Below are 16845 nucleotides of genomic sequence, written 5' to 3'. Positions count from 1 at the left end.
AATGGCGCCGGGTAACCTGTTCAGACTGCAGGAAGCCCAATGAGCGCTCCTAATCGCCGCTGCTCCTCTAAATTGCCAGTGCCCCCCAAATCATTGCCTGCGCCCCCCCTACCACTTGTGGAGTCTGGAGCGCCTCCCTGAAAGTTCCCAGCGCCCACTGGGGGGTGGTAGGGACCACTTTGAGAACCACTAGTCGAAACGGTGTTGACGTCTAAGGGGCCTAAACGGTGTTGACGTCTAAGGGGCCTAAACGGTGTTGACGTCTAAGGGGCCAAAACGGTGTTGACGTCTAAGGGGCCAAAACGGTGTTGAGGTCTAAGGGGCCAAAACGGTGTTGAGGTCTAAGGGGCCAAAACGGTGTTGAGGTCTAAGGGGCCAAAACGGTGTTGAGGTCTAAGGGGCCAAAACGGTGTTGAGGTCTAAGGGGCCAAAACGGTGTTGAGGTCTAAGGGGCCAAAACGGTGTTGAGGTCTAAGGGGCCAAAACGGTGTTGAGGTCTAAGGGGCCAAAACGGTGTTGAGGTCTAAGGGGCCAAAACGGTGTTGAGGTCTAAGGGGCCAAAACGGTGTTGAGGTCTAAGGGGCCAAAACGGTGTTGAGGTCTAAGGGGCCAAAACGGTGTTGAGGTCTAAGGGGCCAAAACGGTGTTGAGGTCTAAGGGGCCAAAACGGTGTTGAGGTCTAAGGGGCCAAAACGGTGTTGAGGTCTAAGGGGCCAAAACGGTGTTGAGGTCTAAGGGGCCAAAACGGTGTTGAGGTCTAAGGGGCCAAAACGGTGTTGAGGTCTAAGGGGCCAAAACGGTGTTGAGGTCTAAGGGGCCAAAACGGTGTTGAGGTCTAAGGGGCCAAAACGGTGTTGAGGTCTAAGGGGCCAAAACGGTGTTGAGGTCTAAGGGGCCAAAACGGTGTTGAGGTCTCAGGGGCCAAAACGGTGTTGAGGTCTCAGGGGCCAAAACGGTGTTGAGGTCTCAGGGGCCAAAACGGTGTTGAGGTCTCAGGGGCCAAAACGGTGTTGAGGTCTCAGGGGCCAAAACGGTGTTGAGGTCTCAGGGGCCAAAACGGTGTTGAGGTCTCAGGGGCCAAAACGGTGTTGAGGTCTCAGGGGCCAAAACGGTGTTGAGGTCTCAGGGGCCAAAACGGTGTTGAGGTCTCAGGGGCCAAAACGGTGTTGAGGTCTCAGGGGCCAAAACGGTGTTGAGGTCTCAGGGGCCAAAACGGTGTTGAGGTCTCAGGGGCCAAAACGGTGTTGAGGTCTCAGGGGCCAAAACGGTGTTGAGGTCTCAGGGGCCAAAACGGTGTTGAGGTCTCAGGGGCCAAAACGGTGTTGAGGTCTCAGGGGCCAAAACGGTGTTGAGGTCTCAGGGGCCAAAACGGTGTTGAGGTCTCAGGGGCCAAAACGGTGTTGAGGTCTCAGGGGCCAAAACGGTGTTGAGGTCTCAGGGGCCAAAACGGTGTTGAGGTCTCAGGGGCCAAAACGGTGTTGAGGTCTCAGGGGCCAAAACGGTGTTGAGGTCTCAGGGGCCAAAACGGTGTTGAGGTCTCAGCGGCCAAAACGGTGTTGAGGTCTCAGCGGCCAAAACGGTGTTGAGGTCTCAGCGGCCAAAACGGTGTTGAGGTCTCAGCGGCCAAAACGGTGTTGAGGTCTCAGCGGCCAAAACGGTGTTGAGGTCTCAGGGGCCAAAACGGTGTTGAGGTCTCAGGGGCCAAAACGGTGTTGAGGTCTCAGGGGCCAAAACGGTGTTGAGGTCTCAGGGGCCAAAACGGTGTTGAGGTCTCAGGGGCCAAAACGGTGTTGAGGTCTCAGGGGCCAAAACGGTGTTGAGGTCTCAGGGGCCAAAACGGTGTTGAGGTCTCAGGGGCCAAAACGGTGTTGAGGTCTCAGGGGCCAAAACGGTGTTGAGGTCTCAGGGGCCAAAACGGTGTTGAGGTCTCAGGGGCCAAAACGGTGTTGAGGTCTCAGGGGCCAAAACGGTGTTGAGGTCTCAGGGGCCAAAACGGTGTTGAGGTCTCAGGGGCCAAAACGGTGTTGAGGTCTCAGGGGCCAAAACGGTGTTGAGGTCTCAGGGGCCAAAACGGTGTTGAGGTCTCAGGGGCCAAACGGTGTTGAGGTCTCAGGGGCCAAAACGGTGTTGAGGTCTCAGGGGCCAAAACGGTGTTGAGGTCTCAGGGGCCAAAACGGTGTTGAGGTCTCAGGGGCCAAAACGGTGTTGAGGTCTCAGGGGCCAAAACGGTGTTGAGGTCTCAGGGGCCAAAACGGTGTTGAGGTCTCAGCGGCCAAAACGGTGTTGAGGTCTCAGGGGCCAAAACGGTGTTGAGGTCTCAGGGGCCAAAACGGTGTTGAGGTCTCAGGGGCCAAAACGGTGTTGAGGTCTCAGGGGCCAAAACGGTGTTGAGGTCTCAGGGGCCAAAACGGTGTTGAGGTCTCAGGGGCCAAAACGGTGTTGAGGTCTCAGGGGCCAAAACGGTGTTGAGGTCTCAGGGGCCAAAACGGTGTTGAGGTCTCAGGGGCCAAAACGGTGTTGAGGTCTCAGGGGCCAAAACGGTGTTGAGGTCTCAGGGGCCAAAACGGTGTTGAGGTCTCAGGGGCCAAAACGGTGTTGAGGTCTCAGGGGCCAAAACGGTGTTGAGGTCTCAGGGGCCAAAACGGTGTTGAGGTCTCAGGGGCCAAAACGGTGTTGAGGTCTCAGGGGCCAAAACGGTGTTGAGGTCTCAGGGGCCAAAACGGTGTTGAGGTCTCAGGGGCCAAAACGGTGTTGAGGTCTCAGGGGCCAAAACGGTGTTGAGGTCTCAGGGGCCAAAACGGTGTTGAGGTCTCAGGGGCCAAAACGGTGTTGAGGTCTCAGGGGCCAAAACGGTGTTGAGGTCTCAGGGGCCAAAACGGTGTTGAGGTCTCAGGGGCCAAAACGGTGTTGAGGTCTCAGGGGCCAAAACGGTGTTGAGGTCTCAGGGGCCAAAACGGTGTTGAGGTCTCAGGGGCCAAAACGGTGTTGAGGTCTCAGGGGCCAAAACGGTGTTGAGGTCTCAGGGGCCAAAACGGTGTTGAGGTCTCAGGGGCCAAAACGGTGTTGAGGTCTCAGGGGCCAAAACGGTGTTGAGGTCTAAGGGGCCAAAACGGTGTTGAGGTCTAAGGGGCCAAAACGGTGTTGAGGTCTAAGGGGCCAAAACGGTGTTGAGGTCTAAGGGGCCAAAACGGTGTTGAGGTCTAAGGGGCCAAAACGGTGTTGAGGTCTCAGGGGCCAAAACGGTGTTGAGGTCTCAGGGGCCAAAACGGTGTTGAGGTCTCAGGGGCCAAAACGGTGTTGAGGTCTCAGGGGCCAAAACGGTGTTGAGGTCTCAGGGGCCAAAACGGTGTTGAGGTCTCAGGGGCCAAAACGGTGTTGAGGTCTCAGGGGCCAAAACGGTGTTGAGGTCTCAGGGGCCAAAACGGTGTTGAGGTCTCAGGGGCCAAAACGGTGTTGAGGTCTCAGGGGCCAAAACGGTGTTGAGGTCTCAGGGGCCAAAACGGTGTTGAGGTCTCAGGGGCCAAAACGGTGTTGAGGTCTCAGGGGCCAAAACGGTGTTGAGGTCTCAGGGGCCAAAACGGTGTTGAGGTCTCAGGGGCCAAAACGGTGTTGAGGTCTCAGGGGCCAAAACGGTGTTGAGGTCTCAGGGGCCAAAATTGTGTTAATTTCAAAGGGGAGTAAATGGTGTTAATATCTAAGGGGACTAAATGGTGTTCAGCTCTAAGGGGTCTAAAGCGTCTTTTAATATGTTTGAATCCTCAGGAACTTTTGCGTCTTCAGGGTCCTCAGGATCTTTGAGGTCTCAGCAGGCTCAAGGGTCAAAAAATACATTCCAATCGTATGGAAATTATAGACATATAATCACACGGCTGGACGGACAGAGGGAAGAAAGGATGGGACGGACGCTTGTCGAGACTGAGATGTGTGTGTGTATATATATATATATATATATATATATATATATATATATATATATATATATATATATATATATATATATATATATATATATATATATATATATATATATATATATCCGGAAGTTTAGCGATACTGAAGCAGTATTATACATTACCTTCATACACTAAAGTTTAAATAGGTTTAAAGGAATATAAAGAAATTAATTTCAGTTTTCCCACCATTTTACAGTATCTATTACATCACCCAATTTAACACGTTACATTAGTTATGTTAAACTGCAAACTTTTCTTCCCATTCATGGTCCTATTCATGTTCAAAATAACAATCAATCTGAACGTCATTCCTCAATCATAAACTAATGACAGACTGACATGAACCAATTGCTTCACCCTGCTTTTCCCTTGACGTGCGCAGGGTTAATAATAATTTTGAGTTTCAATATCATAAAACCGTTATCGAATACCATTAGTTAAAAAAAAAATGTTATGATATTATAAAGTAACATCAAACATCAAAAAGTTTTAAAACGTTTTCAACATGCAATGTTTGTGATGTTTTTAAAAACCACAAAATCATGTTTTCATAATATTTGGCTATGACGACGATTTTCAAATGTTGTTAAAATGTTTCATGTTAACTAGGATGGACTTTCCAACGAGGATGCACAAACCAAGCTGAGCTAATGTCTTTTCCAAGGGGGTCACCAGACATAACACTTGATCGTTTAAGTTTTTGCATGAATTCGATGAAATGAAAGTTTTCATTGTGATGTTGACCGTGAAAATTTAGTACAGCAATTTTTGGGAAAATTGGCCTTAGGGTTTGGAAACATATGAGAAACGAACAAGAATATTCGTGTTTGTGAGTGATTATAAATAAATATATGTATGTATGTATGTTCCCGAAATACAGCCAAAACGGAACACGATAGTGCAAAATCTTTAGGGCCACCTTACTCGCCATTCACCTGCGGTGTGCAGTATCAGGTTTCAATTCAAATTGGGCAAAGAATAAAATTATTTTAAAAATCAATTCCCGATTCAGTCAAGTTTTGGAATGATGATCCATAAAGCGCAAGGACAAACCATGGAGAATGTGTTGATATACCGCGAGAAACCAGTTGGCCGAATGATGACTCCCAAGGTAAATGCTCAAATTTTCTTCAAGTTAAAGTTTGACCGCAAAATAATATTAAAATTGTCTTTTTTATTTTATTTCCTTTTCTTCTTCATCAACCGCTGTCACAACGGGTTCACGGGTCATCGAGTAATATGTATATGTATATATAAATATGTTTTCAAAATATATAAATATATAGATAAATATATAAATAAATAAATTTATTTATTATGATTGAGCGATCTTTAATTACCAACATGCCACCTGGTGGAGGGCGCATGAGAACATCTCTAAATTCACCAGGTTAATTTGATGTGAATCAGCATTTCTGAGTGCAACAACCATGGTGTAATTGCCGACAAGACAGCCGAGCAAAGCCCTCCGGCTATCTGCATTGAGGCACATAAGCGTGGACCCAAATTGCTCATTTAATTGGATTCATAAGCCAATTTCCTAAGGGCTTGGGAGCTCGCTTCTGCCTTTGGGAGCTTTGTTGAAAACAAAGCCAAAGACCAGCAGCATTGCAAGACAAACCGGTGAAGAATCAAAGCATGCATGTTGCACAACCGGCAACTACACCACCAACAATCACTCTTATAAAGTCTGATGGTGCCCATCAAAGCACACTGTAGGACACTAATTTGGCAAAGCAGCAAGAAAGATATCCATAAAAGGGCAGGTTGCTAGCCCATTTGGTGGCCTGGTGCTGACGCTGCGATCGTGTTGCAGGCCACCATTATTAGCTGTCACAACTATCCAGATCTCCTTATAAGGGCATGTTTTTAGTCTGCTGGGTGGCCTTGCGTTCACCCCACAATCGTTGCATGCACCACACTCATTGGCCATTACAAGGGATTGAAATTTCATGAAAAGGACATATGGATGACGGTGGAGATTCAATAATGTAAGGGGGGGAGGGAGGGGGTGAGACCTGTAATTATGTGGGGAGACGAGGTTTCTAAACACGTGTTCGACAAGTTTTATCACTGCAGGAATTATACCACACTTATGCTGACACATATTGTGAAATAACTATTCTAATCTCGCCCCCTATTTATACGTCAGACCTAAGTAGTAATTGCAGGTGTTCAAGCAAAATTTGGCTTTATTGCCAGATCATCAACTGAGCATTTTGATGGACCGATTCGGTGATGGAGTGACTAAAGGCTTGTTGTATTGTCCTCACCCGTGGGTTATATTCCCATGCCGTATATACATTAATGTTAACATCATGAGTGAATAGTGACCTTTTCAGGATTAGTTCTTTGGCATGGAAACATTCATGACAGGTTGAGAGAGCCCCAAAGCACTGCTAAGAATATGGGACTCCACCACTTTCATGCACCACAGTTGGAAGGAAAAGAAAGTAGCCAAAGATAAACTTATGTGCATTACACGGTATACTAATCATTCATATCAAAATGTATTGCGCAAAGAGGAAGGCCCAAACCCTGCCCCATGAGCTTCGCGTACTGTTCTCCATCCCTTCGACCTTGATCTTGCTCAAGTCCAGAGGAGGAACAACACCAACAGAAAAAGGACTTCGGGGAACATGATCGCCACCATATGTAACTCCAACCATCATGTTACCCTGAAAGTCGAATGACAAAACGTATTCACCGTTAATGATCTAAACTGCTGCCACTCTTGAATCAACTAAAATCTTTGGTTTAGTTTCTATTTGCTGAAATAATATAACGCAGCAAGAAGAAGAAGAAGAAAAAAAAATCTCACCGTTTGCAGAGGTGTGTACTTGACAGTCTGTGTGTAGTCATGGTTATCTATTATCTCAACATCTTGTGCTGCAGGCTCGCCTTTGTTGGGTCCCATGAACTGCGCGTCGAGGCATGCTTTTCCTGCTCCGCGTGTTGTTGCCGTGAAATGGGTCGGTTTCCCGGCCTCAACACCTGCAACGTGTATTCAAAAGGGCACATCTATAGTTACACATTAAATGCATGCTGGTGTACTGAACCAATTTAAAACAGTGGCACCAGTCTGAAAGCAGCATAATTGCCTTAAAAACAAACAAATAAACCAATGTCACCCGCAGGGTGACCCGTATCTTGCCAAAAGGTGACCACGTGTGACTTCTTTAAGGTCACACTGAGGTGAACAGAGCTGCTATCCACCAGGAGCGACTCCTTGAGGAATATCTGCCTACGAGAGATTACGATGAGAATCGTTCTACAGAGTAACCATGAAAAATATGTGTTTGCCTCATAACGTCACCAAATGACGTCATAATGCCTCAAGCTTGACATATCTAGAAAGCACTCATCGAGGTGTTCAATTTGAGATACTACACGATATGGTTCCTAAAACTTGAAAATTTGACCTTGGGATCAAATATGTTTGACCTCAGGCACTAACCATGAAGGTCAAGGCCAATCGCCACCAAAAATTAATCAGCTGAGCGCCAGACCATGAACTATATTCCCATGAGGTTTGGAGACGATTAGATTAAATTACTCAAAAAATAATTGTTTCGTCGACTCCCCTGATTTGCGACAAAGTGACCTTGACCTTTGACCTTGACCTTCAAAATTTTATGTGCTGACAGGGACCTCTACAGGCCTCTGATATGCGAAGTTACAAAAATTTCCAATGATAACTGTGCTCTGCAGAATTTTTTATACGTGATTACAGACAAACAAAAAAAATAAAATAAAATAAAATAAAAAAAATAACATACAAGCTGACCGACATATCTTGCAAAAACTTCGTTTTGGCAAGATAACAAACAAACAAAAAACCACGAATACTAGTACAAGTACCAGTATGCTCTTACCCGTTTTGCAAAGTCCAGGACCCTCTGTCTTTACTTTGCTGGCATCATGTGAGGGGTCAATGCGGATACGGAATGGACTTGAAGGAATCTCCTACAAAAGGAAAACGTCAGAAGAAAAAATGTGTAATGCATTTGCTATGGCTACTGCATACACAACTTTGAGATTTTTCCCTTTACTTGGCCATAATAGAGCACAGCATTTGATCAAATAATAATTAAAGTCCCATAACCACAGATTAGTATTTAAACATAGCGTTGTGTACATGATTGAGAAAACGCACACGCACGCACACACAGTACAAAGTAGAGTCAAGCCTACAATCAACACACACGAGTACAAGAAAACTTGCTCACTTTGTCAGCAAAAAGCACCATGATGGTATAGCGCCCTGCTCCGGGTGGGGTGTATTTCACTGTGAATGTATCATTGTCATTCTTTATGATGTCAAAATCGATGTCGGCTTCAGCTGGTCCAACAACACCTGGTGAACACTTTATACCAATGCTCACATCACCTGAACATGGAAGGGAGTGAGCGAAAGGAGGTGAAAAAGGCAAGCTGGCAGCTTGGTCTGTCTATGTAATATATGAGCTTATAACAACTTTAAGCAAAAACATTTCCATCGACACCACACAATTTGGCTCACTCGTGGAACAAAAATGTTAGAAAGGAGGTAACGTAAGAAAAGATTACCCTGGCCAGCCTCGCTGCAGTCCACTGTGAAATATGTTAGCTCATTGGCTTTCAGTCCTGACTTTTCAACGCCTTGACCATATACCTTCACCTTCTGTGGGTGACTTCCTTCAGACACATTCACCTGAGAATAAAATTTAAAAAAAAAAAAAAAAAGTTAAACTTCCAGGTGATCCACTTATGAGCAACGACCTCTGGAGCAATATGTGTTGCATCCATCTCTGCACTGGTCGTTATATAGAAATAAGCATCGTCACATCGAGCTCACTGGCTACGAGCTCATCCCAAGTTCACCAACGGACCAATTCATATACATCACCCATTTATATAATCGTAGTGAGTAATAAATACCCAATATCTAAATCCTCCCCAAATTTAAAGACATCAACCAATTCTCACTCCAAGTTTGGCTGAAAGCACACTATACACACATCTCCACAAGAAGGTTAAGAATGTCATTTGTAGAAGTGTGAGGCACTTTTCCAAAAGTCTTCAAATATAAAAAGATGCAGGATAAATATAATAAAGAAAATTCAATTCAAGTATAACAACTTTTTTTTGTTTTGCCCTTGGACAAAGGAAAACCTATTCTTCTTCGGTCATCTCAGGTTTCACCAAAACACGCTATGCAGTCAGTGGATGTTCCACAGTAATCAAAAGCAAATACATATTGGTCTGGGATTAAACTACAAAATCAGACTACATATTGCATCACTACTGAGGTGTGGCTCTGCCACCAATTTGAAATTTAGCTCAGGTGGATCCATGCTCAATGTCCATCCACCGAATGGCACACCCATTGAAGCAATGCCCAGTGTGCAAAAGCCAAATCCGACAGGTGATAGTCTGATCGAGAATGAAATCCCAACAAGACAGCTCAAAGTTAAGTGCGTTAACTCCACAACATCCCATCAGACTCAGTAGTGTGTACCTGACTGGTCATCATTCAATTCACTCACCCTGAAAGGGCTCTGGGGAACAATGACATCTGCCCAAGTGGGAATGATGGTGTGTTTGGCTGCACGTTTGGGAGTGTAGCTGCACAAGAATGTCCCATCGTTGTTGTCCTGTACGTCGATGTTGATCGGCCGGCCATCAGAATCCTGCATGCAAAGAAAACAGGGACTCAGCAGGTTGGAATCAGGGATGGTCAAGGGTAACTGGCATTTGAAGGCCCATGCCTATAAACTTTAAAACATCTGCAGCCATGTTATATTTTTTAAATGACAAGACTGCTGTTTTGGGTGCATCAACTGCAGAATTGTCATCTACCTCTTGATGCTAGCTTTTAAATTTTGTCTATCAAGGCAGCGGTTGGCTCAAGATTAGGCCAATAAGCTCCAGTGAACCTTGTGGTGCGGAGAGAATTTGAGGATTTGACGCACGATTCTTCACTAGAGACCAAGAACGCAAGACTCGTCTGGGATGAAAAACATGTTCCATGTAATTGACCAAGCTCCAATCTCATGGAGGTTGCAGAAATAGATTTGGCTCAAGCCCACCTATTAAAAGGATGAAAAACTGGCACCAGATGGAAAGGTATCAAAGAAAATGGAAAGTCAGGAATGTAAATCAGCAAAAGGAATGCACTGCTCCAGGGATCAAGCAGCTTCCAAAGAGAAGAGTTGAGTGGAAGAGAAAACACTAAAAAGCAATGCACTGCTTGCACATCCAGAGTGTGTTTGTCAGGTGGATAAGGCGTTGACTTCGTACATCAAAGTATGGAATCTTCAAGAAAAGCAGGATGCCTGAACAATTGATATACATAGAGAGACTACTCTGACCTTATGTTTGATGTGCATAGTCTGCAGCATGTACAGGATTGAGTGGCTTGGTCAAAAATTAAACATTCTGTCCACCTTTCCTTGCTTTGAAGGGGTCATGTCTGAAATGTTGCTTCACCATTTCACAGCTGTCAGCATTCCTCCATCATCAACTGTCGAGAAAGTTCATGTCCTTATGTCTTTGCAAATGCAAATGGACTCATCCTTATAAAGACTAGTTTTCTGTCATGTAAAAAGAAAGCAAACGACATGTAATAGACTAGTTCGAGAAAGAATGACAACTGCTGCAATAATCAATTCCATAATTGGAAAGGATGATAACTGGTCTGCACTTGAAAGGATCAATGTTGCTGCCATTAGCAGGAATTGAAATTTCACTGGCAATCTTGCAAGTTGATGGTGGGAAACCAGATGTGAAGGACTTTGTAAAGCACAGGGACAAAGAAGGAGCCAGGTGAGGGGAGCACGTCTCAAGAATACAAGTACCAATTGCATCAGGTCCAATTGCAGATGAAGTGTAAACACCAATCCAGGAGTCTCTCCACCTTACGAAGAGAGAAAATTTCATACGATTCATTCCGTGAAAGGAGCTAGGTAAGGCCACCGATAGTAGTATAATGGAAACAATACCTAGGACAGAGAGGATTTTTAAGATTAAAAAACAGCATTTGGGTCTTCTGCTTCTATAATTGCCTACATTTATAGATACATTTAGCTACCTCAATGTTCCCTCTGAATTTAGATTTGTCAAATCATTGCCCACGGCTTTTTGTAGTTGGACCCACTTCCATCAGAAAATTTTAAAGTCTCATAGAGCAAAGGAGCACTGACTGACATCGAGTCACCAACTATTTAAACTGCAATAACCATATACTTTTCTACATCCCATGGACACGAGACATCAGGTCACATGACTGTTCACATTCCCATTTGGATGTCAAGCTAATCCAGGTGATCAAGCTCAAGTAGTTGTCAAAAAAATGTGCAACGTCAGAATTGAGCTCAATTACCTTGCTCAAGTATGCTCAAACCCTCAATTGTGTGACAACAGATCCCAGTCAAGGTTTGAACCTGTGTGGGGAAACACGATGTTCACCGACGCATATATAAACTTAGTTCTGAATGGTTAAATTGTGCACACTTGTTTATGATCAAAAAATAGTTATAAAACTTCCATTATTGTACCTTTAAGTCCCATACGTGTTCTACATCTGCTTTTGTGCCACATCATAAGGCGATACAGTCAAACGCATGGGCTGCCAATACTGTCTATTGTTCTGCTCTTTTGTCATCCAGGCTGTCGACCCACCACCCTCCCTCAAAATACACTCCTCTTGCTTCCCTTGATTACGTTTTAAATGAGAGTTCATAGAACATGATACCCCATGCAGTGCTCCAGTATACACTTTAAATTTAATAAAATAATAATTTGAAGGATCGTTTAAAAAAAAAACACAAAGAAAAATAAAAAGAAGAAACATCTGGAAGTTTAGCACAACTGAAGCAGTCTTGTACACCACCCTTGTACACACTGTAATAAGATGTCGAGTCACAGTGTCGGAGATGGAGGCTTTATTGATCACCACAGAACACAAAGCCTGATATGATGGCTTCTTCACAACGATACTGCAACCTCTCATCCCGCATTTTGACATACATCATGGTTCTGCAAAGTATTTTGAAGAAGATTTGTGTTCTCGTGTTCAAAAATAAGATTCAATTTAAATACAGGTTTAACTAAATTAATTCTGGGTTTTACTGCCACTTTACCCAGTGTTTATTACATCTCCCTATCTAAAGGCCCTGTCACACCTTGACGATTTAGCCAGCGTATGTAAAATTTGGCTAAAACGCTGGCACACGTCGAATATGTTATGGGTAAGTTTGTATACGTTAAGAGCACGCTGGCATACGTCGTAGTACGCTGGCTTTTTTCATAGTATCCTGGTATACATCTTTGCACGCTGGCATACGTCGTAGTACGCCGAGGTGTTAGACAAATTCTCCATGCTTGAAATTTTTCAACGTATGCCAGCGTATGACTCACACGTTCCACATACGCTTGGCCATAAGTTGTAGGCACGTTATGCGATCGTTGACACACGTTACTTGTAAGTTACTCATAAGTCGAAACACGTCAAGGTAATGGTTAGCGTCAGTGTTCCAGACTCCCTGTTTTTTTTGTTTTTTTTTTCTCTTCGGTATGACGGTGATGTTGACACTTCGATTTCTAGTGCGGTGATAATATAATATAATTAATAGGCTGCCGCTCAACGATTTAAATCATAACCGCATTAGAAATCGAAGTGTCAACATCACCGTCATACCGAAGAAAAAAAAAAAAAAACATGGGAGTCTGGAACACTGATGCTAACCATTACGTCGAAGTGTTTCGACTTATGAGTAACGTACAAGTAACGCGTGTCGACGCGTGTCAACGATCGCGTAGCGTGCCTACAACTTATGGCCAGCATATGCGGAACGTGTGTCATACGCAGAGTATGTCGAGAAATTTTTAACATGCTGAAAATTTCTCGATGTACTCTGCGTATGACGACGTATGCCAGCATGCTCTTAACGTATACAAAACTTACCCATAATGTATTCAACGTGTGCAAGCTTGGTTCGACAAATTTTTCATACGTCGGCATACGCTGGCTAAAACGTCAAGGTGTGACAGCGGCTTCACACTTCGATGTCTAGTGCGGTTATGATTTGAATCGTTGAGCCGCAGCCTATGAATAGCCACCGCCACGTGATCGTCGACGATACGCTGCCGCGTGCTATGCATAAAAGTTAGACTATCGTTGGGCATAGGTTGTGAACACCGACAACACGCTCAGCATTCGTTGGTATAAGTTATCTATATATGATTGAAACATTCTGTGTGCGTTACCAATACGTTATGCATATGTCCAACACGTTATTATACGCCCAAAACTTAAAAAAAAAAATCAATAGTTCAGCGTATGCCAGCGTTTTACATACATTTTGATACCTTGCCATATGCTGGCTAAAACGTCAAGGTGTGACAGCCCCTTAACACATTACATTAATTATTCATGCCTGTTGTTTGTGTCCTTTATAGCATCCTTAAAAACAGTGAGCTTCCTGTTTGGAATGATTTGCAATTTTGTTTGACTGCCAGACAGCCAGAGTAAAAATATTATCTCACTCATCAATGCACATGTGGAATCAGGACAAATTCAAAGTTCTGCAAAACAGCAAACTTGTCTTCCTATTCATGTTCAAAATACAACATTTGATTTAAATGTTGTTCCTCCATCATAAAGTGATAAGACAGGCAGTCGGATGGAGACAAACGAATTACTTAACCCTGCTTTCACTTCACATGCGGTTAAAAAAAAAAGAAGAAAGCATTACAAATATATATATATATATATATATATATATATATATATATATATATATATATATATATATATATATATATATATATATATGAGGGCATCAATTAATTATAGTAGAGATCGACCCTTTTGCGACCCATTGCACCCTTACGGTTTCAAGACAAACTCTGTGCAAGATAAATTAATACATACTGTACCACGGCAGCACCCACAAAGGACTACGCCAATACGAGCCGCTTTCACAGCGGCATTTGATTGAAAATAAATAAAAGCAGGTGCTTCTAAATCACCCACCGAAAGAGACCAAACGAGGCACAGGAAGTGAACATACAAGTGTCATCAAAAATTTAAAAATTTGGGATCAAAACCAAACAAATGGTTAATGACATGGAATAGGCCAATTATATGAACATAATGACCCTGTGATTGGATTCCATTGTAATAAATTACTGACAACCCCTAGCCGTATGCATCGATACCCACACGTGAAGCAAAAAGTGTAGTTAAGCAATTGGTTCACTCTGTCTACAAGCATCAGCTTAGGATCGAGGAAAAACTTAATTTAAAATTTGTTCGATTTTGAACACAAATCGGAAAAAAAAACCTGTTGTTTTAGACTTTGGGAGTGATATACAAGAGAGTGATAAATTTTTCACTCCGTCTGCTTGTCTGGCAGTTAAACAAGATAGAAAATCATTCCAAACAGGAAACTTACTGTATTTAAGGACATCATAAAGAACACAAACAGGTATGAAGAACTAATGTAACGTGTTAAATAAGGTGGTGTAAAAGATGCTGCATCAATGGCGGTAAACTTCCAAAAACATTTTTCTCGACAATCTTTAAAATATCTATTTTGTTTCAGTTGAATCATAGACGAGAACACAAATCGCCTTTTTGGCACTTTCATACCCTTCTGTTCAGCAGTATTTGGATAAAATATTACGGCATTTTATGTTATTGTGACTAATCAGATTTGCTGCTCGCAGAGCCCACCCATGTCCTTGTTTTTCCAAGACAGTGCAGGGTAAGGTGTTCTATGAACTCTCGAGTTGTAAAAGTTAATCAGGGAGGGGGAGGAAGGGGAAGGAGCAAGAATAATGTAAATGAAGGTGAAATTGTGAGGTTGAGATTGAACAGAACAGACCAATGGACAGTGCAGGCAAAGTGCAAATCTTACTGTGTATCACCCTGAAATTTAACCCAAGAGCAGATACACAACACGCATGGGACATGCAAGTGCAATCATGGACACCGATGTTTTTTAACGATTTAACAATCCGAAAACAAGAGCACAATTTATCATACTGACAGAACTAAGCTTATAAATGAATCGGCGAACCTCGCATCTTTCACAGGCTCGAACCGGGCAGGGATCGGTGGCAACAGAATCCGATGTTTGAGCAAAATTTGGCAAGACAATTGAACCAGAGACTGACATGGACATGGTTCATTCTTCATCGATGGTGACGACTCCAGCTTCATTGCCAGGGCTAGCTTCAGAGCCAAATGGCGGCAAACCAAATGCCATGTTCTCATGATGTCGTTTCACAAGGCCTATCAGAAATGGATAACCCATTTTAAATGTTCCATTGACAGATTGAAGCAAAGTAACACACCAAATCAAACTAGAATCTGAACAGTCACAACAGTATTTTGCTGACATCAATAGTTCCCATATGCATATCCTTCCCTTAATTTGCACATTGCTTTGGTTTTCATGCATTCGGTAGAAAAATCAGGTAATTGAAGATTCCGAAGGTTTGATGCATGACTGTACTATTCACGCATTAAATACTGCCTACGTGGTACTCATCTGAAGCCGAAGGTTCCCATTCCATTCTCCATGAAGGCAATCACCTATCAAATGGAGAATTTGTGTTTGATTACCGATTAACCTCAAATCAGCATCTTCCGAGGCTGGAAGCATAACCTCGGTGTGCACACTCATCTCTGAGCTGTCTATCCAGAGTTTAAATCTCAGCCCAGCTATAAATTGTTTTCGCAGACAAGGTGATACATCAATGTGTGCCGTCCCTCTGATGGATGTTAAACTGGACATCCGGTCTGTCAGCATTAGTTGGTGCACTTCAAAACATCCCACTGTGTCCTTCGCAAAGAATCGGCAAGCTATCTCCAGCACCCTCGCCAAATTCCAAATCCATGCTATAACGTGCATGGGGCACTGCATCAACCGCACGGTTATGGCAAACTGCAGTCACGTGCTGCATACAAAAGAAAAAGAAGGATCTTCCTGGGATTCAGGCAGGTATCCCTTTTGACATTTGTGAGCCAGTCATGGCCTCTCTCCCTTCCAGAATCATCTCTGGATTTGCAAAAATAAAGATCATGTTCAAGTTGTGTGAAAAACCAGCAATCTAGCAGCACATTGTCATCACCACTGCATACATATTACATTTTGTCCCTCCAAAAGGGGGCCAAGCTGTGATTTTATCCTCAATGAAGGCTTCCATCCCCATATTTGCATCTCCAGAATGGCAGAACAATGAAATTAGGCCTACCAGTTAAAGAGCAGATGCTAAACAGTCTCCTCACCTGGCACTGCACATCCAGCCATCCTTTGCCTCCAGCCTGTGCATCCACCGTGAACTCAGTGCGCTTTCCCACACCTGGCCCCTGGGCTTCCAGCCCTGGACCCCAAGCCTTCACCTGCAACATTTCACCAGAATGCCACAACACATCGAATAAATTGTTTTAATGATTTTCAAGCAACCTGCAGTTGAAGCCTATTATTATTATCCTTCAAAGGAGGTAAACAACAAATTCCTTGCCTTTTCAGGAAAGCAATTGGGAGGTGCATTCTGGATGTGCACCATGAATGGGCTATTGCCGATGTCTTCTTCATCACATAGAATGTGCACAGCATAGTCACCTGCCTCCATAGGCCAATAGTGCACATCACAAGAGCCATCACCCCGATCGTCACATTCTATGCGTGCCTGAGATGGGCCCTCAATCGAGAATCCTGGATTGCAGGAAAACATCATGCACAAAGCATTTGGGCTATGCTACACAATATCAGCTATTGACAACAGTTGCAGTCTCAGTCTGAGGGTTTAAAGATCATTAAATCATCATACTCATCACATCATAGTCATATAAGCTGATATGCACATAATGTCAAAATGTGTGCAAAAGAGAGGGAGA

General features: G+C 43.8%; 1 protein-coding gene across 3 annotated transcripts in view; it reads right to left on the bottom strand.

Moving 5' to 3' along the window:
* LOC147018058 (filamin-C-like) overlaps positions 1 to 16845 on the bottom strand; it is a 103706-nt gene that overhangs the window by 21083 nt on the left and 65778 nt on the right. For all 3 annotated transcript variants that reach the window (XM_085897351.1, XM_085897352.1, XM_085897353.1), the window contains exons 14-21: positions 16470 to 16663; positions 16234 to 16347; positions 9482 to 9625; positions 8523 to 8646; positions 8183 to 8343; positions 7829 to 7919; positions 6775 to 6947; positions 6514 to 6631 (exon numbers count right to left, since the gene is read on the bottom strand). In XM_085897351.1, the coding sequence (XP_085753477.1) occupies positions 6514 to 6631; positions 6775 to 6947; positions 7829 to 7919; positions 8183 to 8343; positions 8523 to 8646; positions 9482 to 9625; positions 16234 to 16347; positions 16470 to 16663 (1119 nt within the window). The remainder of the gene's footprint in view (positions 1 to 6513; positions 6632 to 6774; positions 6948 to 7828; positions 7920 to 8182; positions 8344 to 8522; positions 8647 to 9481; positions 9626 to 16233; positions 16348 to 16469; positions 16664 to 16845) is intronic.

Source organism: Eptatretus burgeri, chromosome 10, assembly GCF_056783735.1.
Source record: "Eptatretus burgeri isolate ZD-2024b chromosome 10, Ebu_testis_v1, whole genome shotgun sequence".
Lineage (NCBI taxonomy): Eukaryota > Metazoa > Chordata > Myxini > Myxiniformes > Myxinidae > Eptatretus > Eptatretus burgeri.
Note: the sequence above shows the minus strand (reverse complement) of the source record. Positions and strands in the feature narration are given on the sequence as shown.